Source organism: Pseudophryne corroboree, chromosome 5 (assembly GCF_028390025.1).
Source record: "Pseudophryne corroboree isolate aPseCor3 chromosome 5, aPseCor3.hap2, whole genome shotgun sequence".
Classification (NCBI taxonomy): Eukaryota; Metazoa; Chordata; class Amphibia; order Anura; family Myobatrachidae; genus Pseudophryne; species Pseudophryne corroboree.
The window spans coordinates 287,438,995-287,463,925 of record NC_086448.1 but is presented as its reverse complement, the minus strand read 5'-3'; the positions used below and the strand labels follow the sequence as shown (position 1 = coordinate 287,463,925).

Sequence of the window (24,931 nt, the reverse complement as noted above, 5' to 3'; positions counted from 1 at the left end):
ACTGCAGCTGTGCGCCATTGCTCCCTTAGCACACCACACACTCCGGTCACTGACGGGTGCAGGGCGCTGGGGGGGGCGCCCTGGGCAGCAATTAGATTACCTTACTTGGCGAAAAGCACATAATACAGTCTGATAAACTGTATATGTGCATTAACCCCCGCCATTAAAGTACATAAAAGGACAGAAGCCCGCCGCTGAGGGGGCCGGGCCTTCTTCCTCAGCACACCGGCGCCATTTTCTCTTCACAGCTCAGCTGGAAGGAAGCTCCCCAGGCTCTCCCGTGCAGTATCCTGGTACACAAAGGGTAAAAAAGAGAGGGGGGGCACATAAATTTAGGCGCAAAACTGTGTATATAAGCTGCTATAGGGAAAAAATCACTCAGTATAGTGTACATCCCTGTATTATATAGCGCTGTGGTGTGTGCTGGCATACTCTCTCTCTGTCTCTCCAAAGGGCCTGGTGGGGGAACTGTCTTCAAATAGAGCATCCCCTGTGTGTGTGGTGTGTCGGTACGCGTGTGTCGACATGTCTGAGGTAAAAGGCTCCTCTAAGGAGGTGATAGAGCAGATAAGTGTGTGGGAGGGTGTCTCCGTCAACAACGCCGACACCTGTTTGGATATGTGTAAGTGCTGAGGTAAAATGATTGCACAAAAGGTTAGGGAACAGAAAGGAAATCTACCCTGGTCTGTCCCTATGTCACAGAGTCCTTCAGAGTCTCTCTATGTTCACTATCCAAAATAACAAAGTATCGACACGGAGTTTAACTCCACTGTCGACTACGATAATGCAAAGTTACAGCCAAGAGGGCTAAAAGATATTCAATATATGATTATTGGAATAAAAGATGATTTGCATATCACTGATGACTCATCTGTCCCTGACACGAGAGTACACATGTTAAGGGGAAGAATGCTGAGGTAAATTTCCCTCCTCTCATGAGGAAAAAGAGCGGGAATCTCCAGACAAGAGACGGCAGCTTCCCACAAGAGAATTCTCAGGCTGTATCCTTTCCCCACTAGGGCCAGGATGTGTTGAGAATCTTCCCCTTGGGTGTCCTGTTTGCACTAGCTATTCTCAGGGATCCTGCAGATAGCGTGCACATTCTAGTATACTACCCAGACCGGCGATTGTGTCGGCATGGGTTTATAGCGCTGTGGCAGCGTGGACAGGTACCTTATCAGCAGAGATTGAGACCCTAGTATGCATATAAATATTTTAAGATGCTGTCTTAAATGATAGATATATAATTATAAAGCATGCCCAAAGGGACATGAGTATACTGGGTCCTAGAGACAAAAGCTATGTCGATTTCTGCTTGACGTGTCCTGTAGAATATACATTGGACAGATGATGCCGACTTAAGAGGCATATGGAAGGCTGAGGATTGTGTGGAGAAAGGTTCTCGGGCCTGGTCTCCAAAGTTATAGCTGGTAATTATGATATTTTGCCTTATATTCCTGCACAGCCTAGGAAAGCACAACATTATTAAATGCAGCTTTTCGAATAAAGAAACAAGAAAGTCTGAGGTGCATCCTTTCTTGTCAGAGCCGGGGGCAGAGGAAAGAAGCTGTACAACACAGCTAGTCCCCAGGAACTGAAGTCCTCCCCGGCCTCTACAAAAATCCGTCACATGTCGCTGGGGCTCCACAGGCGGAGCTAGGCCCGGTGGGGACACGCCTTCGTAAATTCAGCCACAAGTGGGTTCACTCCCTGTTAGATCCCTGGGCAATAGAAATTGTATCGCAGGGATACAGGCTGGACTGTGAGAAGATGCCCCCTCACCGAGGACCCGGCGGGCTTCCCCCCAAGAGAGGGAGCCAGTGTTAACTGCAATTCGTAAATTGTATCTTCAACAGGTGGTGGTCAAGGGTCCCCTCCTTCAACAAGAGGGTGTTGTTATTCGACCATGTTATAATCCCGAAACCAGACGGTTCGGTTAGACCCATATTGAATTAAAATCCCTGAACATATACCTGAAAAGGTTCAGGTTCAAGATGGAATCGCTAAGAGCGGTCATTGCATGCCTGAAATGAATCAGGACATAAGGGATGCATACCTTCGTGTCCCCATTTATCCACCTCATCAGGCGTAACTCAGAATTGCGGTACGAGATTGTCATTACCAATTTCACCAAGGTAATGGCGGATATGATGGTGCTCCTGCGGAAGCAAGGTGTCACTATTATCACATACTTGGATGATCTCCTCATAAAAGCGAGATCAAGAGAGCAGTTGCTGGACAGCGTATCACCTTCTCTGGAAGTGAAACGGCAACACGACTGGATTCTATATATTCCAAAGTCGCAGTTGGTTCCTACAGCTCATCTGCCTCGCCTAGGCATGATCCTAGACACAGACCAGAAGAGGGTTTATCTCCCGATAGAGAGAGCTCAGGAGCTCATGACACTGGTCAGGAATCCATTGAAAACCAAAACAGGTGTCAGTGCATCACTGCACTCGAGTCCTGGGAAGGATGATGGCATCATACGAGGCCATCCCCTTCGGCTGGTTCCATGCAAGGACAATGGAATTTACTGGACAAGTGGTCCGGATCACATCTTCAGATGCATCGGTTAATCACCCTATTCCCCAGGGCCAGGGTGTCTCTCCTGTGGTGGCTGCGGAGTGCTCAAGGGCCGCAGATTCGGCATTCAGGACTGGGTCCTGGTGACCACGGATGCAAGCCTCCGAGGGTGGGGGGCAGTTACACAGGGAAGAAAATTCCAAGGTTTGTGGTCAAGCCAACAGACTTGCCTTCACATCAATATCCTGGAACTAAGGGCCATATACAATGCCCTAAGTCAAGCGGAGTTCCTGCTTCGCGACCAACCGGTTCTGATCCAGTCAGACCGCAGGGGCTCATGTAAACCGCCAGGGCGGCACAAGGAGCAGGGTGGCGAGGGTAGAAGCCACCAGAATTCTTCGCTGGGCGGAGAATCAAGTAAGCGCACTGTCAGCAGTGTTCATTCCAGGAGTGGACACGACCTCCACCCGGGAAAGTGGTGACTTCATCAGGAAGTCTTCACGCAGTTTTGCAAATTGATGGAAACTGCCTCAGGTGGACTACATGGTGTCCCACCTCAAAAAAAAAAAAAAAAAAAAAAAGGTTTTACGCTGGGTCAAGGGACTCTCAGGCGATAGCTGTGGTTGCACTAGTAACACCGTGGGTGTTCCAGTCGGTCTATATATTCCCTCCTCTTCCTCTCAGACCCAAGGGCTGAGAATTGTAATAAACGGAGGAGTGTGAACAATATTCTTTGCTCCAGATTGGCCAAGAAGGACTCGGTACCCGGAACTGCAAGAAATGCTCTCAGAGGACCCATGGCCTCTGCCTCTCAGTCAGGACATGTTGCAACAGGGACCCTGTCTGATCCAAGACTTACCGCGGCTGCATTGGACGGCATGGCGGTTGAACGCCGGATCCTAGCGGAAAAGGGCATTCCGGATGCAGTTATTCCTACGCTGATAAAGGCTAGGAAAGACGTGACAGCAAGACTTTTTCACTGTATATGGCGAAAATAGGTTGCTTGGTGTGTGGCCGGGAAGGCCCTACAGAGGAATTCCAGGGGGGTCGATTCCTGCACTTCCTACAGTCAGGAGTGACTATGGGCCTAAAATTAGGATCCATAAAGGCCAAGATTTCGGCCCTATCCCTTTTTCTCTCAAAAAAGAACTGGCTTCACTGCCTGAAGTTCGGACGTTGTTACAGGGATGCTGCATATTCAGCCCCTTTTGTTCCTCCAGTGGCACCTTGGCATCTTAACGTGTGTTGGATTCATAAAATCCCACTGGTTTCAGCCACTTAAGACCGTGGAGCTAAAATATCTCACGTGGAAAGTGGTCATGCTTTTGGCCTTAGCTTGGACTAGGCGTGTGTCAGAATTGGCGGCTTTGTCATGTAAAAGCCCATATCCGATCTTCCATATGGAAAGGGCAGAATGGAGGACTCGTCCCCAATTTCTCCCTAAGGTGGTATCATCGTTTCATTTGAACCAACCTATTGTGGTTCCTGCGGCTACTAGGGACTTGGAGGATTCCAAGTTGCTGGATGTAGTCCGGGCCCTGAAACTTTATGTTTCCAGGACGGCTAGAGTCAGAAAAACTGACTCGCTATTTATCCTGCATGCACCCAACAAGCTGGGTGCTCCTGCTTCAAAGCAGACTATTGCTCGCTGGATCTGTAGCACCATTCAGCTTGCACATTCTGCGGCTGGACTGCCGCATCCTAAATCAGTAAAAGCCCATTCCACGAGGAAGGGGGCTCCTCTTGGGCGGCTGCCCGAGGGGTCTCGGCTTTACAACTTTGCCGAGCTGCTACTTGGTCGGGTTCAAACACTTTTGCAAAATTCTACAAGTTTGATACCCTGGCTGAGGAGGACCTTGAGTTTGCTCATTCGGTGCTGCAGAGTCATCCGCACTCTCCCGCCCGTTTGGGAGCTTTGGTATAATCCCCATGGTCCTTACGGAGTACCCAGCATCCACTAGGACGTCAGAGAAAATAAGAATTTACTCACCGGTAATTCTATTTCTCGTAGTCCGTAGTGGATGCTGGGAGCCCGTCCCAAGTGCGGACTCTCTGCAATACATGTATATAGTTATTGCTTAACTAAAGGGTTATTGTATGAGCCATCTGTTGAGAGAGGCTCAGTTATTGTTCATACTGTTAACTGGGTATAGTTATCACGAGTTGTACAGTGTGATTGGTGTGGCTGGTATGAGTCTTACCCTGGATTCCAAATCCTTTCCTAGTAATGTCAGCTCTTCCGGGCACAGTTTCCCTAACTGAGGTCTGGAGGAGGGGCATAGAGGGAGGAGCCAGTGCACACCAGATATAGTACCTAATCTTTCTTTTAAGAGTGCCTAGTCTCCTGTGGAGCCCGTCTATACCCCATGGTCCTTACGGAGTACCCAGCATCCACTACGGACTACGAGAAATAGAATTACCGGTGAGTAAATTCTTATTTTTGAGTGTGACTCCAAATCCAGACCTCCATGGGTTAATAAATTTGATTTCCATTGATAATTTTTGTGTGATTTTGTTGTCAGCACATTCAACTATGTAAAGAACAAAGTATTTAATAAGAATATTTCATTCATTCAGATCTAGGATGTGTTATTTTAGTGTTCCCTTTATTTTTTGAGCAGTGTATTAAGTCAGGGGAAAGGGGATTAGAGTAACATTAGTGTTTGCCAAAAAGAAGCATTTGTAACATACTTTTTATCCAGGAGAGACCAATGTAGCTCTGAAACCAATACGTGTTTGGACTGTCTGCATATTGAAGAAAATGGTCTAATCTAAAAACACACTAATTCACATAAACACAACTACATTTTTAGAGATCTTAACACATCACTCTAACCATTCAATTATTTACATAATAGTGAGCTCTTTACCGATTTAGCCTGAGGAAAACCAGAATTAATTAGAGGTTGGGAAGATGGAAGCCTGTCTGTGTTAACTTTAATGTGTTATATAGTTATTGGAAAGTAGCTGGTGGTGGATCTTTACGATAATACCTTGCTCCAGGTGACCTTGAACCTGAATGCCGGACAGGATATATCCACCCACTGGATTTATCAGAAGGGACAATCACACATTACACCAGTGAAATAAGAGTGGAGCAAATGTGCACATTTGTGCAATCATCCTTTGGTGTATTCCAATTTCTAAGTAAGTACCAGCATAAAATGTTCTAAACTGTTTTAAAGTGTTGGATTATGTAGTCAGGCATTATGATGGATACAGAGTGAGACAAAACAACCTCCTCATGCGATGACTTGGGTAAGACAGCCAGAGCACCTTAAGTAAAGCAAGAAGCAGTGCATCTTGGTTGATAATAATAAATGGTAATGAAGGCATGCATTTTTATAATGGCATGCATTTTTATAATCCAGTAAGCTTCTCCAGTGATAACTTTTCACTAAGTTATCGAGCACAAATAAATCATGAAAACTGTAACTTCTATCAAATGTCATCATATTTTAATGCCAAGTTTCTACCCAAGGGCATTTTAAAGTAAATAAATAATCACTCAGTTTCTTACATCTTACATCTCCACGCCTTGATACTGGATGTTTACCAAAACTAAAAACAATTTTCCAAACAGGCTTTCTACTAGATACTTAAAGGCATATCATTACAGCTCTAAACAGTACGTTTGGCATTTTTGTTTGAGTTTTGTTTGTGAAATACATCCATTTCCATAGTTTACAATGCTCTGTGCATAGTGAAAAAATAATTTCACTGATAATTATCTTGTAGCACCAGCCCGCAATTGCAGTTTCACAAAAATTAAAGACATAGCTGAATTAAGTATTTTAAGTATCTAAGGTGTTCATTCCGAGATGATCGCTCGCTAGCAGTTTTTAGCAGCCGTGCAAACGCTATGTCGCCTCCCACTGGGAGTGTATTTTAGCTTAGCAGAAGTGCGAACGAAAGGATCGCAGAGCGGCTACAAAATATTTTTGTGCAGTTTCTGAGTAGCTTCAGACCTACTCAGCGCTTACGATCACTTCAGACTGTTCAGTTCCTGTTTTGATGTCACAAACACGCCCTGCGTTCGCCCAGCCACGCCTGCGTTTTTCCTGGCATGCCTGCGTTTTTATGCACACTCCCTGAAAACGGTCAGTTGCCACCCAGAAACGCCTACTTCATGTCAATCACTCTGCGGCCAGCAGTGTGACTGAAAAGCTTCGCTAGACCCTGTGTGAAACTACATAGACCGTTGTAATAGTACGTCATGCGTGCGCATTGTGCCGCATATGCATGCACAGAAGTGCCTTTTTTTGCCTCATTGCTGCACAGTGAACGAATGCAGCTAGCGATCAACTCGGAATGACCCCATAAGTGTCTACGTAAGCAATTATTTTTAGTGCCTGATTAACAGGGCAGCTGGTTAGGTCCCTGCAATATATAACCAGTGAAGCTGTCACTGTGGCATAATGTGAACTGGGAACACTATAGTGTGGAGCTGGGAGTATTCGCACATTACACTTTTAAACCACTTGCCTGACATGGTCGCACTAGCAACCAGTGGGCTGCTGCCAGAAATTTTCTTTCCAACAGCCACCAATCTCAGGGGGACCTCCCGGATCTTATGCATCCTTGTTCTCTCCTCCAGTGCCGACTGCGCAGCTGTTCACTGCTGATTGGACAGCCTGGTGGCACCCCATACCAGTTGGCTGCAAAGAGGAGGAGCCACCGGGGAAATGTAAAGCAATTTCATCATTGATGGTCGAAAATTTCAGCAGTCGATGTTAAAAAAAAAATCAATATTTATGTTATGTGTTTCAAAAAGTTTTATTGGTAGGGGCCTCCACAAAGCAAGTTGCCCTGGGACCCCAGAAACCTTAATCCGACTCTGGGTAGATTGTGTAATATCTCTGTTACTGTATACTGACTTAGATGTTTTTTCCCCCAAAAAAAAGCAATATACAGTAGTGTATTAAACATTTAGAAAAAATTATGGCACAATGCTATCACTCTTTTTCAGCAGAAACAATCACTACACTACCTATGTACCTGTCTTATTTAGTAATAGCTACTATATATGGTAGTAGTATATCTATATATGGAAAAGATACAGCATGCATGGTCCTGGATGAGCAGTTTGTACAATATATAATAAAATACTCACTTAAAGCATCATAGTGTCAATAGAGGTATACTGAAGAGAGAAGTGATATACTGAAATAACCATTAATCATTTTGTCTCCACTTATTTTTTAAATTCACCATAAAATTTTAAGTCCAGATGAAATCTGTATACTGAATAAACAAATGGTGTTTACTGCTACATTGTACACTTTGCTGGACACTCTGGTTGGCAAACCATTGGAAACTTCTTGTGATAATTTGCACCCCATCTAATAAGCATGACTGGGCATGGAACTGTGGGCCTGATTCAGAGATGGAGGCAATGCTGGTGTTGTGCGCAGTGGAGTGATTTGCCAATGTGCATTCACCGAAGTTGCACTGCACATGTGTGGCAATGGTCTTGCGATGACGGTTGCAGTGAAGATTATTTGCAAAGTGATTGACAGTCAGGCACTGTTTGTGGGCAGTAAAGTGGGGATGGCTAGTAGAACACAGGCATGTCGTGACTGTTCTGGGGGTGGAGGGGGAGTGTAACTGCCTGCGACTGTGAACCTGTATGAAATCAGTATGGCGTCTCTATTCCGTCGGCAAGTGTGTGCAGCCATAGGGTTACACAGAAGGTAATTTATCTCCCCTTTCAATCCTCTATCCTCTGTGGGTAAGTATTACCACAATGCAGAGGATCACTGCTGATGTGCAATAAGGGCAATAAAGAAAAGGCTCAGGCTACTACCTCGCGTGAGAGTACAGGATTGCCAGCCCAGCATTGGAGCCACATGAAGACCATTACAAGAGCAGTCATAAAATATCAACTTCCAAGAATGTTTTGCCCTACGGTTTTGATTGTAATAGAGCAAAATGTGCATACTGTAGGTTATACTATCTATACACACACACACACACACACACACGCACACACACACACACACACACACACACACACACACACACACACACACACACCAAACACATTCATACATACAGTACATACACTAACTAGCTTGTAAAATTACCCTGGCATCCTAGTAATGTCACTGTTACATTAGCCAGGCAGCCAATGCTTTCAGTATGAAAATGCAAATGAATGCCCTGTGCCAGGCAGCCCAGGAGAGATAACCCCACCATTGTCTGTGGTGATGACTCACCACCGTTACATATTGTGCCACTGAACTGGGCACAGTCACACACATTACTGTGCATGTACCCTTAGCCACCCTAACCTCGCACACCACCAGCTCTTTGTGTCCACACCTAAGCACCCACTGCAGATGCCACCTTGCAGGACCTCCTGATCGACTTCTTTATAGTACTAAGAGTGAAAAATGTAGGGTTAGTGTATTAGGGTTAGTTTAGGGGTTTGGGTTAGGGTATTAAGGATAGGGTATTAGGGTTGCTGTAGTGTATTGGATTAGGGTATTAGGGATAGGGTATTAGGGATGGTGTATTAGGGATGGTGTAATGGATTGGATTAGGGTATTAGGGTTAGGTTAGGGTATTATGGATAGGGTATTATGGTTGGTGTAGTGGATTGGATTAGGGAATTAGGGTTAGGTTAGGGTATTGGGGATAGGGTATTAGGGTTGGCGTAGGGTTTAGCAGTTGGGGCTATGGTTAGGATGAGATTTGGGGTTTGGATTGAGTTACGGTCAGGATTAAGGTAGGGATGCTATGTGTCCTTAATTTACTGATCTAAATATCTTTGTGTAGATTCAGGCCCAGGCTATACAGTTTTCAAATGCTGTGTAAGATAGAATTGCAGTCTTTTTTACACACTCATCTAAACACCTAGAGATCTTGTCCATGCCAAAAAATACAAGGTCCTGAACCAATAATCATCAGAACGCAGCCTATAGACCTACTAGGGACTAGTTACAATGTTGTTAAGCGATGTTCTTTGATAGGGTGAGAAATGTTTGGACATACAAAATGGTTTTATCCACTGTATGTGGGCAGTCAGTTTAAATGTGACACAGATATTAAGTTTACTTTCAAAAGACCTAGGGCCTGATTCAGATTTGTATGCAATGCTGATGTTTACACAACTGAGCATTTAGCGATAAAGTGCTCTAGCTTTCCCACCTGCAATCAGGAACAAAAATATAGGGCTTTGGATTGTTTGACGGAGGGGGCCCCAAACATATATTGCCTTAGGACACGGGCGTTTTAAGAGAGGAGGGGACCCGCGTGCAGCCTCCGTCGCGGGTCCCCTCCTCTCCGGCAGCAAGTAGACTCTGGCTTAATGCCAGAGTCTACTGTTCATGCACAAGTCTCTGGGAACATGGCACCTGTGCCTTGTTCCCGGGGACATCTCCTGTACATATGCGCAAATCACTCAGAAATGGCAGTGGCAGCCATTTTCCAAGTGACTTGTGTCCGCACTGCAGGGCTGCCACCACAGGACTCCATAGGGGTAAGTGTAATATATGGGTGCAAGGTGTGCAGTGTGGGCCCTCTTGGACCCAGGGGCCCATATGCACTGCACACACTGCACCCTTTATAGAAATGCTATGTTTAGGGCCCCATGAGGTATGAATCCGGCTCTTCTCACAAAGTGCTGGTTACGCCCTTGCATGGAGGCATTTTGTCTGATGTGTATTAAGTATCAACATAAGTATCAACATTTTGCATATACTGCTGACATCACAAATGATATTCTAATCTCAGATCCCTAGTTTCCTCCTTATCCTGCATATACTTTATGCCACTTTAGCAATACATCATTTACAAATCTATTAAAACCAGAACTGGCATTATTTCCTCCACAAAATGCTCATGGCATTCCAGACATCTCAGTTACTATCAACAGCTCCAGAAACAGACACATTCACCATTTTCACTTTTAATGTGTCATTTTCTACTTCTCTTAATTCATTATTAGTTCTATTTCTCGCTGTACTTTTAGCAGATGAAGCTGCCAATATTTTGGCAAATTTGAATTACTGCTTTTCTTCTGGATATTCTTCATGCAGGTTTTTGCCAGGTTGTTATTTTTACCACTTTATAACTTTGTTAGCAGTTGGGCAAAACCATTTGCACTGCAGGAGGGGCAGATATAACATGTGCAGAGAAAGTTAGATTTGGGTGGGGTGTATTCAAACTGAAATCTAAATTGCAGTGTAAAAATAAAGCAGCCAGTATTTACCCTGCACAGAAACAAAATAACCCACCCAAATCTAACTCTCTCTGCACATGTTACATCTGCTCCACCTGCAGTGCACATGGTTTTGCCCAATTGCTAACAATCTTGCTGCTGCGATCAACTCAGAATTACCCCCTACATTTCAAAAGATCTATTCCCAGGGCCGGTGCAAGGTCTCTCTGCACCCTAGGCAAAGCTTCAACCTGGCGCCCCCTAACCTGAAAAACACCCATCACCACCACCACCTGTCGGAGGGGAGATGCAGGTGGCCACTAGGTGGCCTGGGGTGAATTGCATCATTATACACATACAGAGAAAAGGGACAACACTCAAGGACTTTTAAGGTGAAAAAGTATATTGTAAACAAAGTCACTACATTTTGTGACTTTGTTCGCAGTAAACTTTCACTTTCAAATCCTTGAGTGGCGACCAATCTTTCTGCCTATGTATACACACTAGCCGGCATGTTTGGGATTGTATAGTACACTGATTGCCGAGATATGCATCTGCAATTCTGCATATGGAGTCTGGTGGGGATATTTAATTATATGTGTATATACATACATATATACACAAACATACATATAGTTGTTTGCTCCTTATTGTATTCCATTCCCCCATCTGTAAGTTCATTACTGCCCCCCCTACCTCCACATGTACTGTATTGTGCCCCTGTGTCTGTGTTATCCGTATTACGCTGTTTACAAGTGCAAACCACCCATCAGGCTGTAAGGTCTGTGGCGCCGCAGAACCCCCATGGGTTACTTACCTAAAATTTGTTTCCTTGTTTTCCCTGGTAATTGGCTCCCCTTACAGGCGGCAGCAGCATTACAACGACGCTGCTGGGAACCGACATGTAGTCAGGTGCTACTTGCTGCTGGAGAGCCGGGTTACAGGGGCCTGGAGGAGGTTCATCAGGGCTATGAGAAGCGGACGTACTGTAGGGGCACCCCCCTCCCGGATCCACAGTTACATCCGCCCCTATGTGCCTTCACATGACTTGATGTTACATGCGTCAGCAGAGAGGAAACGCTGAGACACTATGTGGTACAGCCTGATAGCAGCGGCTGCACCTGATTAGACCTGCAGCAGCAGCCAGGGCAGTGTAAAAGGAGGAGGCCACATTCATATCCTTCAGTTTTTTGTTAGATGAATTCAGTGGCGCCCTCCAGAAGACGGCGCCCCTAGGCAGCCGCCTAAAGCTGCCTAATGGTAGAGCCGGCCCTGTCTATTCCACTACACAGGGAAAAAATATGGTTCCCCATTTGCATATTACATTTAAGCAGATGCTTTTAGCATAAGTGTCCTCTATGATGAAAACATACACATCTGCAAAATTAAAAACATCCCCTCACAGTTGTTGCCTCCTACACCCTATGGACTAGCCCCTTTCATTTCTTTAAATTGTCTTTTTTTTCCAATCCAAAATACTGCCCGTTAGACACATTTATATGTTATATAATTCATAACATTAAGTGGATTGTATAATTATATTGAGCTATCTATTACATTGGCATTACCTATTAAAGAGTGCTGTCTATAAAATGATCCAAGATTGAGCAGAAGGCTTCACTTTGAAAGAAATGATTCAGTTACTGCAACCTCAGGGCTGTTGTAGCACTTTGTATTAAATAATCTAGTTTTGCTTACTAAGAAAAGAAAATGTATAATTGGTTGCTATCGGTTACTGTCTCTTGTATATAATATCAGACCTACATAATTTATTTTTCTTTTCCCAGCTCATTTAACTTTGCCTGTCCCAACTCATTTATGTGTCTTTGCTTTTTCTGTTACTCTTGTATTCCTCTCTTTTCTTGTGATCTTCTACCATTTCACTATTCTGATCTTTATTTCTACCATTTCATCCTTCATTCACTGTTTCTGTTCTCTCGTGCACTTTGACACTATTTCCTTATTATCAAGAACCGGCACAAATTGAATTCATGACATTATTTTATAGCAGTAGTAGGTATACATGTAGAATGATGTAAAGAAAAATAAGGTTGGTGTTACTTTAGGATGAAGCTTATGGTGGTTAAAGTTTATAAGCTGGTCACAATTTTATCCATATGTTTAGAAATATGCATTCCCGGCTACAGGCTAAAGCTTGTTGAAAACAAGGGAATTGTGCCTACACAGTGTAATGAATTATTACTATGTCTCAGGCAATACCAGATTTTTGTTATTATGTGTCAATTATCCTCTCCATTTATTGGGCTAACCTAATAATGCTACTCATGCAAGTTGCTGATGTGGGGTATTTTACCATTATGCTTCTGGTTATATAGCAATTAAATATTTCTGAAAATGTATGTGATACTGTATGATCAGATGTTGAAATCTTGACAAATTTCTAAGGTCTTACCTTTCCTGCTCTGCAGGTATTTAGCCAGCATTGCACCAAAGTTTGCCTTTTGGTCTCCATTACCATCAATGCGTTGGAAGGTCTTTAACTGGCCAGAAGAAGAGGCACGTATATGTCGGGGGTGCTGCAATAGGTTCTGCTGTTCTATTTCTCGGGCCCCTGGGTCTTCGTTCATAGAACCCATAGTTTGCTGCCCTGTTGAGCTTGTAGACAGCACAGCAAGTAATACGCAGATGCATATTCCACTGTACATAGCTGAGGGAAAGGAACACAGTAGTATTATACATTTTAATAATTGATCTGTTTTAAACAAAAACATTGTTACAAATCTTTTCCATGAATATTTTGCATTGGAGCCCAATTCTTACATCACACGTATCACAACAGTGGTGCTCAGGCACCAAAACATATTAGGATCATCAAATAATATTAGCAAGACAATAACATAAAACATGGATATGTTATGCAAGTTCAATTATTCGCTTAATAAAAAATGTTTACTTTTTAAATCCAATTTCTTTTTATTGTTATGTAGTGAGTTTATATACCTGTAAGCCAGAACATGTACTGATACTATCTCTCCATTTGTCATTAATATACAGTAGCACTGATTCCAGTGGTTGTATGGCTGTTATCATGAAACAGTCACATAGATATTGCGCTTTGTAATGCTACTGGAATACTGGCCATTTCTTTTCCAATGTTATTATAACTTACAAAAACCTTAAAATCAGCACAGTAAAGCTGATGGTGGTGGCCACTTTATATGCTAAATGAACTATAACTACTCAACACAATAGTGGCACTAATAATAAAAACAACAACAACAACAACAACAACAACAACAACAACCTTATGTGCCTGGTTTGATTCAGGCAAAGGTTTGCTTGGTGGGACATTTTATTCCTTTTCACCCCCTTAGGAGTCAATTTTTGAAAAATCCCTGCTTAGTGGTAGGCTGCAAATAACTGTCCCAGTTTCCAGACCACCCAGCAGGTCACATGTTCCAGGGCACCCAGCAGGTGCACAGGGAGAGTTCACCAACTGTCACATTTTCCAGAGCACAATGGTGATGCATTGTATATGGCAGGTGGACATTTTGCCACATAACTCTGAAAAAAAGCAACCAATTACAACACCAATACTTTTCTTCAAATCTACAGACCAAGACCTTTAATTTGGTATATGATGCTCAGACAACAGCATCATAGATATATGTCACCCATAAAAGTTATCCTGCTATTAATAAATAGATAATATAAAATACATTGTTGCTCTTCTGGATTTATATAGTTATGCTGAGTAAATCTAATGTATCGCTATCTCAAAATAAATAGAACTATTAACATAACATTGCTTTAGCTATTGTTTAATATGGTACCCATAAGGGATCATTTAGAGGCTTTTAAGATAGCTATAAATCAATTTCTTGATGGAAAATTTGGATCCACAGTAGTGCAAATATATATCAAATCAATAGAGAAGCATGGATATCCTGGAGTCAGCTCTCTGCTGCTCACTGACCGCAATACAGTATGATAACTGTGAGCTCATAGATCTTATGCTAACTGTGCCAGGATATTTTATTTCTAGCAATTATATTTTTGATATCTGCATTAACACAGAACCAAACAATCTGAGTAACTGCATACATTTCCAAACAATCTGAATAACTGCATACATTTCCAAACAATCTGAATAACTGCATACATTTCAATACCTACAACCTATTATGGTATAAAAGTAACCAAACATTGTGAAATAATGTATGCTTAGATAAAACTGGGTTCATATCTGAAAAATGTTAGAGCATCTGGTTTTATATAATAACCCTCCTGCTCCAGGGCTGGTTTCGGTCCTCCCTGAGCTGCCTTAGCACACTTGCACTATGGTTTGACAGGTGTTCCAAATTTGCCACTGTCTTAGTAACTTCCATAATGATGCAGGATGATCTAACAGAATTCAGGATGATCTAACAGAATTCAGCTAACAGAGAGCTTTGCCAGTTATAAAATTATTATACTGCTATGCGTTTCTGTATGTCATTGAATTAATATTATATTTTCCATTTAGGCAAATTAGGTAGATGTGATATGTATGAACGTAACTCTATCGGCAGCTACTGTGACTCTATCGGCAGCTACTGTGACTCTATAGGCAGCTACTGTAACTATCGGCAGCTACTGTGACTCTATCGGCAGCTACTGTTACTATAAGCAGCTACTGTAACTATCGGCAGCTACTGTGACTCTATCGACAGCTACTGTTACTATAGGCAGCTACTGTAACTATCGGCAGCTACTGTGACTCTATCGGCAGCTACTGTTACTCTAGAGGCAGCTACTGTGACTCTATCGGCAGCTTCTGTAACTCTATCGGCAGCTTCCGTAACTTTATCGGCAGCTACTGTGACTCTATCGGCAGCTACTGTTACTCTAGAGGCAGCTACTGTGACTCTATCGGCAGCTTCTGTAACTCTATCGGCAGCTTCCGTAACTCTATCGGCAGCTACTGTGACTCTATCGGCAGCTACTGTTACTCTAGAGGCAGCTACTGTGACTCTATCGGCCAGCTTCTGTAACTCTATCGGCAGCTTCTGTAACAACTGTGACTCTATAGGCAGCTACTGTAACTCTATAGGCAGCTACTGTGACTCTATAGGCAGCTACTGTGACTCTATAGGCAGCTACTGTGACTTTATAGGCAGCTACTGTAACTCTATCGGCAGTTCAGAACATCATCAGAATTGTCTGTAAAACTGAAAAAGTTAAGTCTAACTGTAAATGACGTGTAAGTCCCAACACTTATGTTCATATTATATATACCCCGTAGCGGACACCTTCTGCAAACCTAATTTCCACAACTTCATTGTTTAGTGTAATAAACCACAGACTGAGTCTAACTGATTATTCCACAGCCACACCCATACAGTAACAGCACGGAACATGCCAGACCAGAGATGTTCAGAGAAGGGAAGAAAGATACAAAGCCCACTAAGTTCAGAAAGGACATGTCATGTAAACAGACCTCAACCTCAAACTTCCCATCAACTTCAAGCATATTACAGTGTATGCTGTCAATGTTCTTTCCACTCTGAGCATCCCTGTTTTATTGCAGTATATCCTGCATTAGTTTCAAGTTACAGAAGTTGTAGCACCTGGATAGTACTTGTACAGTGTGCACTATGTAGGAATATAATTTCCTTATTAGAGAGATAAAGTAAGGGTGCAATGTGTATAATGCCAGTGCCTGTGCTGAGGAGGAAGGAACGCTTACCTTTCAGTGAGTATCTGCTTTTCCAGATCAGTCAGGAGAAGACAGTGCTCAGCACCCAGCAGTGACTGTGCTCCTGGCAGCAATGCAAGCCGCTTATATACTGCCCCACACTGTCATCTGTTTGCACAGGCTGACGCAAACAAGTAATCACCGCATGCTCAAGTGCATGTCATAAGGTCAGAACACATTTCACTCCAGGCGAAAAGGAGTCCAATGGACCCCATGTTTTCATTCATATCTCATTTTATTTTCTACCACTACTTACAAACAATATCCATGTTTGCCTTGTATTGTGCAGCCCCAGACCCAGAAGTGATGCCACTGCTAATCATCCTCTTCATCATTACTGCTGACTGACAGCTCCCTGCACATACTCTACTGTAGGTCACATTGCTTCAGAGAACAGGGAGAGCACTCTCGTATCATGCATTATTTCTTATGTTACTTCATTGAAATTCCGATTTACTGTACTAGACGGACAGAACAGTATACTGGGGTACAGAAAATTACACAGATATGCTACTTTCCCCTAACATTTCACAGTGTATGGTCAATAACTGTAACGTGGCAGCTAAAATGTTGCAGGTATCGTAAAGTATTATCTATCTATCTATCTATCTATCTATCTATCTATCTATCTATCTATCTATCTATCTATCTATCTATCTATCTATCTGTCTATGTCACATACAGTATATGTAGATAAGTGTACACATACACACTACTTGATCTATCTATCTACACAATAAGATTGATGCTTTGCAATCTAAACTTGTTACTTTAACTAGTCTAGCAGGCTGACCTCTGAAACCGATTAATATCATGCTAACAACGTGTCTCCAATACTGTTTGTCCCACTGGAAGTAATTAGCAAGAGTTGCCAATACCTTTCTCTAGGTGATGTGAAGCTGAGACGTTAGACAAATAGAGCAAAGATATTAGTACCAGTAACATCCAGTGACCTCTTTGTTTGAACGGAGGATGTAATGTGCAATTAACCCATTTTCCCTTCTTAATTGTTATTCTGGGGAGATGGAGACATCTTTGCAAAAAGTGATCATAAACGATAGATACGTATTTACCTAGTCTACCTGATACGTTCATGGCGCGGTAACAGTCCATAAGACACAGATCCCGCTTGGATAACAGTTTATCCCTAAAAAACGCACATTATCATCCTTGTCTCGCAATCACTTGCTTCTCAGTCAGCCCTCTGCCCAATACTGGTTGTGGATAGTATCTGATGCGCACGTGCCATTCAACAAGGCTGTTCTCTTGTAGTTTTGGCTTTTAGTTTGTATATTCCACTCATAACTATAACAGGTTACGAAACGTTTAATTATAATAATGTAATTTGTTTTATATGCAGTCTATGTGGGGATCTTTCCTCTCTGTATATAAATAGTTCTTCATTATCTCTCTAGCCAGCTTTCACACTCTCACACCATACATTCTTCTTCTTCTTCTTCTTCTTCTTCTTCTTCTTCTTCTTCTTCTTCTTCTTCTTCTTCTTCTTCTTCTTCTTCTTCTTCTTCTTCTTCTTCTTCTTCTTCTTCTTCTTCTTCTTCTTCTTCTTCTTCTTCTTCTTCTTCTTCTTCTTCTTTCTTCCTTATGTCCATCCATTTCTGTCTCATAAAGCCCCACTGAAAGTGTCTCATGTATTATCACTTTACTAGGAATTCATGACTTAGTTTGGGCTCTGTGTGCTGTAACTGGATTTGTCGTGTGTTAATTCCAGAATTGTGTATGGAACACATTTTGCTGCTATATGGGTAAGTTACCAAAGGGTGCTAAAACGCAAACATTTCAATCGGAGAGTGAACTGGGAAGTCTGCATGTATATTACTGTAACTATACCAGTTGTGTCTTTGCAAGTTATACCTAATGCCTTTTTGTCAGATATAAGCCTTTTGTGTATATACAGTAGTTTTGCATATATTACAGGCTGTCCTAATTACGCATATTATTCTTAAGAACCAGTTTTAAAGAAAAATAAGACTCACATATCTTACACAAACCCACATGGCAGCATAAGGGATTGCATTTATACAATAAATAACTCAAAGGACCATTATCTGTTTCTGTTTGAATGCTTTTTAATGTACATTGCGTTAAATCAATGTAAACCCCGGCCCAAATACTTCTGAAGTAAACTCTGCGGGCTGCTACATTAAATTGCATCCTACTACACAACAGCAGGATCAATATTACAGATTGTTATGCTTGCAGTTGTTGTTATAGTTCTGTGATAGTAAATATAATTTAAGCATCATGTAAAGCATTGTTCCTGACTCTTGCTGCTGCATGCCATGGTTTCAGCAACCTGGTACCTGCCTGGGTTAAGCCGCAGGAAATCTATACACAGTTGCAGCTCTTTGCTTCCTTTTAATCGCTGCCCAGAAGGATCATAGAGCAATAAGCCCAGTCATTGTTAGCTGTGGATGCTCTTAAGAGTCAGTTTAAATCCCTTCACCAAACATGACATTATCATTTACACCGCTTTGTAAGATCTATAGTGTTGACATAACGAGCAGCCTCTTTCCTGATGTGTAATCCATTTATACGCTCTCCATCTCTCCTCTGCCCAAGACACAAATTGCTGTCTGTCTGTCTATTGCATCTGTGCACATCGATCAGGGAAAGCGCTATCATTAACAGGTGTCTTTTATAAGGCGATTTGTGTAATATCATCGTCATAATAATGTTGAAGTTATCAGGCCATCACAGCTCAAATTGTACACATAACCTAGACTATTGTTTCTCACTATGCTCTATTTCATGAATATGTATGTTAAATGACAGTCCTCCTAACCTAATAGCAAATGCCTAGGTGTATCTAGTGCTTGCCAATGAATTAACGGTGTCAGCGGGATAAACATCTCCGTCTTCAATCTGCTTTAGCACTGGATGCAGAATGCAGACCCGCATCTTCCTTGTAGTACTGTATCTGTCACTTCTGACTAGTAGTGCACGTTGGGGGTAATTCTAAGTTGATCGCAGCAGGAACTTTGTTAGCAGTTGGGCAAAACCATGTGCACTGCAGGGGAGGCAGATATAACATGTGCAGAGAGAGTTAGATTTGGGTGGAGTGTGTTCAATCTGCAATCTAAATTGCAGTGTAAAAAGAAAGCAGTCAGTATTTACCCTGCACAGAAACAAAATAACCCACCCAAATCTAACGCTCTCTACACATGTTATATCTGCCTCCCCTGCAGTGCACATGGTTTTGCCCAACTGCTAACAAAGGCCCTCATTCTGAGTTGTTCGCTCGCTAGCCGCTTTTCGCAGCAGTGCACACGCTAAGCCGCCGCCATCTGGGAGTGAATCTTAGCTTAGCAGAATTGCGAACGAAAGATTAGCAAAATTGCGAATAGAAATTTCTTAGCAGTTTCTGAGTAGCTCGAGACTTACTCAGCCATTGCGATCAGTTCAGTCAGTTTCGTTCCTGGTTTGACGTCACAAACACACCCAGCGTTCACCCAGACACTCCCCCGTTTCTCCAGCCACTCCCGCGTTTTTCCCAGAAACGGCAGCGTTTTTTCACACACTCCCATAAAACGGACAGTTTCCGCCCAGAAACACCCACTTCCTGTCAATCACACTCCGATCACCAGAACGAAGAAAAAACCTCGTAATGCTGTGAGTAAAATACCAAACTTCTTAGCAAATTTACTTGGCGCAGCCGCAGTGCGAACATTGCGCATGCGCAGTTAGCGGAAAATCGTACCAATGCGAAGGAAAATAACGAGCGAACAACTCGGAATGAGGGCCAAAATTCCTGCTGCGATCAACTCAGAATTACCCCCCAAGTCCTTACCTGGGAGCTGTCTGTGGTGCTGAAAGGAAATTGCAGCTATTCTTAGTTACTAATTATATTTTTATTATTATTGGGGGTCATTCCGAGTTGTTCGCTCGGTAAATTTTTTTGCATCGCAGCGATTTTCCGCTTAGTGCGCATGCGCAATGTCCGCAGTGCGACTGCGCCAAGTAAATTTGCTATGCAGTTAGGAATTTTACTCACGGTTTGTTCTTCGTTCTGGTGATCGTAATGTGATTGACAGGAAGTGGGTGTTTCTGAGCGGAAACAGGCCGTTTTATGGGTGTGTGCGAAAAAACGCTACCGTTTCTGGGAAAAACGCGGGAGTGGCTGAAGAAACGGAGGAGTGTCTGGGCGAACGCTGGGTGTGTTTGTGACGTCAAACCAGGAACGACAAGCACGGAACTGATCGCAGATGCCGAGTAAGTCTGGAGCTACTCAGAAACTGCTAAGAGGTGTGTGGTCGCAATTTTGAGAATCTTTCGTTCGCAATTTTAAGAAGCTAAGATTCACTCCCAGTAGGCAGCGGCTTAGCGTGTGTAAAGCTGCTAAAAGCAGCTTGCGAGCGAACAACTCGGAATGAGGGCCATTATTCATTGCAATTGGGAACGAAACAGTAAGAAAAAAGATTGAGGAATAACAGACCATCACAGAGGTAAGAGGGCCCTGCTCCCAAACTTACCATTCATAGGGAAATAGATATTGATACACAAAGCTAAGTTCCGTTGATTAGTACACAAAGGGGGATATTTAGAGTTGTTTGCAGAAATTGCAATTTTAGCGATATCTGCGACTACTAAAATCACATGCTGGGGGCCACCAATTCAATTGCGATCACATCACAGAAACCTCAAACAGAGGTTGACCCCTGCCTAGGCAAGCATGGCTGTGTATGCAGGGGCACTGCTGCCATGTTTCCAATCACAGGAAAAGTCATCAGCCAGCCCTGAAAATGGCCAAAGCACGTCTGCGTTTCCCATGACACCATGTCGCCACCCCAGGAAGCCCGCAGACTGTCAATCATGATGCAATTGGATCTTCCTGGGATGTGATCGCATAATGACTGGTTGCGCACACACTCTACAGCCGATGCGCGTGTGTGCGATCGCATCAGCTGTGACAGGGTCTGACTAAGGACCAAAACTCAGTGCAATGCTGTGAATTCTCGTAGCACATATGGGGCCTTATTCAGAGTTGGTCACGATGCAGATGCTTTTGCCATTGAGCAATTATTGATAAACTATGCACGCAATGTGCATGCAAAGGGATTGATTTGCGATTATGCTTGCAGTGAGGATTTATTTGCAAATAATTGACAGGAAGCAGCCATTTTGTGAGAGGTAATGGGGAGTGGTGGCAAGTATCTGGGCGTGTCAGGACAGTTTCAGCCACTGACTACAATCCTGTATTCAGAATCAATTCTCTGGTGTCTCTGTTGTGGTGGCCATTCTGAGTGACCATAGAATTACAGTACATGAGGATTCCATGTTTTATGAATCTGCACCAATGCTGTGAATGTGTATGCAGTTGTGGGCAGCTGCGAGAGTTCCGGTGGGCGTCTCTATAGAGATCCCAGCATTAGCATGTCTTTTGCACATCCTCTTAGCAGGGCCAGCCCGTTACACGGGGTACGCGGCTGAGTTAGGAGCCACAGTGAGGAGGACTCTGGCAGCCTGGAGTGGATCACAGCCCCAGCCTACCCAAGAGCCCATGCTGCATACCGCCAGCTCTGGCAGTGGCGGCTCCTGCCAGGGGCCAGCGTGAGGAGCTCCAGTTGGTGATAGGGAGTGTGTGACGACGAGTGACAGGCAGCCCCCCATGTGACAGGGCATAGTTGTGACAGCAGGAGGAGGCAGGCAGAGTGCACGGCTGTCATGATCAGAGCTTGGAAAGTGCACGGGAGCACCTATTGCCGCTGCCGCTGCATTCTGTGCCCCAGCTTGGACATCTCACTTGTGGAGCTGGGAAGACGAGAGCCTGCAGATGTGCGGGCACCGCGCTGACCTCCGTGATTCTCCTTCTGCTGCCCCGGACTCTCTTGCTGCTGCTTGGAGCTTGGACCTGCTAGTGTCAGGTCTCAGGGGGCAGCAGTGCCAGGTGTCAGAGGTTAGTAGTTTAAGGTCTCGGGGCAGCAGTGGCAGGTTTCATGGGGAAGTTGTTTAAGGTCTCAGGGGCAGCAGTGCTAGGTCTCAGGGGGTAGTAGTTTAATGTCTCAGGGGCAGCAGTGCTAGGTCTCAGGTAGTAGTGTCAGGTCTTGGGGGCAGCAGTGCTAGGTGCAGAGGCAGAACTCTGGGAGGCAATGGAGTCAGCTGCCGCCGGGCTCCTGCTTTGAAGGGGGCACCTCTCCTCCTGTTCCGGGTGTTCAGCGACATTAATCAATTTAACTGACAGCAGCCGTTATCTCTTCCGTAGCCGACTTCCCCACTAGTAACTACACCTTACAAATCACACCCCCTTTATTATAGATACACTGGTAGCAGATACCTTACTTATGAAGCTATTTGCTCCTATAAAGGAAGCATGAGAATTCTAACTATATGAAGTTATTTCTCTGACAATTACAAGTAACTTCATATAGTTAGAATTCTCATACTCCCTATACAAGAGCAGATATCTCCATCAGTAAAGAGCATGCTTCCAGTGTAATAGGTTGTGGGTTCTAATCCTGTATATGACACTTGCAAATTAATTATCTGAGTAGATCTATGTAGTGTGTGGCTGGAACCCTACATAGATCTGCCTAGTTGCAACGGTTTTGTAGAAGCTTCATATAGTTAGAATTAGAGATGAGCGGGTTCAGTTTTACTCGGATCTGAAAACGACATTTTATTGGATGATATATGGGGGGGCACCAATATTTTCTTGCCTCCGGGCAACTGGTACAAACTTACGCCACTGGCTAGGTGTCAAGGGGTAGTGGGGTCAGGTCTCAGTAGGCAGCAGTGTCAGGACTCAGGAGGCAGAGCAGGTCTTCTATGCGTAATAACAATCAGATCCGGCTGGCCTATTAGGCAAAGTATGCATTCGCATAGGGTGCCAGGTTGGCAAGAGCACCATGTACTTGTCATGCCGCCGCGGCCGCTGCGCTTACCCCTCCGGGTGCGCTGGGCTTCCTGGCGGCCGTCCCCGGCTCCTGTTGCTCTGTCTGCGCTGGTCCCGGCGGATGTCCGGGGAACGGGCGTCGCGGGTGCGCCTGGCGTCCCCGGGGGTCAGATGGGTGGGTGACGTCATCGGCGCTCTCCGCCAATCGGAGAGAGGCGGGAAGTTTAAATTCAGACGCCGGGCAGAGCTCCGGTGCCTGAGTATCATCAATTCTGCTGTCAGAAGCTGTGATCTCCAGAGCTCCCACGTTCCTGCGGTCTCCGTGCCTCCAAGCACCTCCATGCCTCCAAGCACCTCCGTGCCTCCAAGCACTTCCGTGCTGCCAAGCATCTCCGTGCCTCCAAGCACCTCCGTGCCTCCAAGCACCTCCGTGCCTCCAAGCGCCCAAGCGCCTCCACGCACCTCCGTGCCTCAATACCTGTGCCCCCAGCACCTCAGTGCCTCCAGCACCTCTGTGCCTCAGCACTCAGCATCGCTGTGCCTCCGGCACCTCCGTGCCTCAATACCTGTGCCTCCGGCACCTCCGTGTCTCAATACCTGTGCCTCCAGCACCTCTGTGCCTCAGCACACAGCATCGCTGTGCCTCCGGCACTTCCGTGCCTCAATACCTGTGCCTCCGGCACCTCCGTGCCTCAATACCTGTGCCCCCAGCACCTCAGTGCCTCCAGCACCTCTGTGCCTCAGCACTCAGCATTGCTGTGCCTCCGGCACTTCCGTGCCTCAATACCTGTGCCTCCAGCATCTCAGTGCCTCAGCATTCAGCATCTTTACAAGTCTTGTCTTTCAGGAGACCTTCAAGCATTCCTCCGTGCCTCCTGCCTGCCGTCTTAATCCTGTATGAGGAAGACCTACATTCGGCCATCTCTACTGCGACCCAGTAGCGGTTCCTCTTCCCGGTCACCGGAAGAAGCCCCGAGTCCACAACACTTTCCAATCAGGTCAGTGATAGTATACTCAGGCCACATGGACCCGGGGAATCGGAACACAGAGTCGAGCGCCATCCAAAGTTTGGCTTCCCGAGTTCAGTCTCAAGAGGCGACACAAGGTCAGGTGATGCAATATCTCCAGGAACTGTCCGGCCGATTGGATCAAATCCAAGCATCCTTAGCCTCCGCAATTCCGGCTCCAGCTTCCGTAACTGCTCCAGTTGCTGTTTCCAGTAATGTCCAACCTCCGGCCGGTACCAGGTCACGTCTTCAGCTTCCTACTCCTTCCCGCTACAATGGGAACCCAAAGAATTGCCGTGGTTTTTTAAATCAGTGCGAGGTGCACTTCGAGCTGCTCGCTCATAACTTCCCTATGGATCGCTCTAAGGTAGCGTATATCATTTCCCTTCTTGAGGGATCAGCGTTGGATTGGGTGTCTCCATTGTGGGAACGATCTGACCCCGTGGTTTCCAACTACACCAACTTCATCACGTCCTTTCGAAGAATCTTCGACGAACCCGGCAGGATGACCACTGCTTTTTCCGATTTGCTCCGTGTTCGTCAGGGCTCCCGTTCCGTGGGTCAGTACGTGGTTCATTTCCAGACCATTGCCTCTGAATTACGCTGGAATAATGATGCCCTGAGAGCTGCCTTCTGGAACGGTCTCTCCGATCGGCTGAAAGATGAGCTGGTTACAAGGGATCTGCCGA

General features: G+C 44.6%; 1 protein-coding gene across 2 annotated transcripts in view; it reads right to left on the bottom strand.

Moving 5' to 3' along the window:
* Window positions 1–16,684, bottom strand: part of CCK (cholecystokinin) — a 35,650-nt gene extending 18,966 nt beyond the window's left edge. Inside the window, exons 1-2 of one of the 2 annotated variants that reach the window (XM_063924878.1) lie at window positions 16,377–16,684; window positions 13,101–13,355 (exon numbers count right to left, since the gene is read on the bottom strand). In XM_063924878.1, the coding sequence (XP_063780948.1) occupies window positions 13,101–13,353 (253 nt within the window). In that variant the 5' untranslated portion in view covers window positions 13,354–13,355; window positions 16,377–16,684. The remainder of the gene's footprint in view (window positions 1–13,100; window positions 13,356–16,376) is intronic. The other variant, XM_063924877.1, reaches the window with a different exon arrangement.
* Between the last annotated feature and the right edge of the window lie 8,247 nt (window positions 16,685–24,931).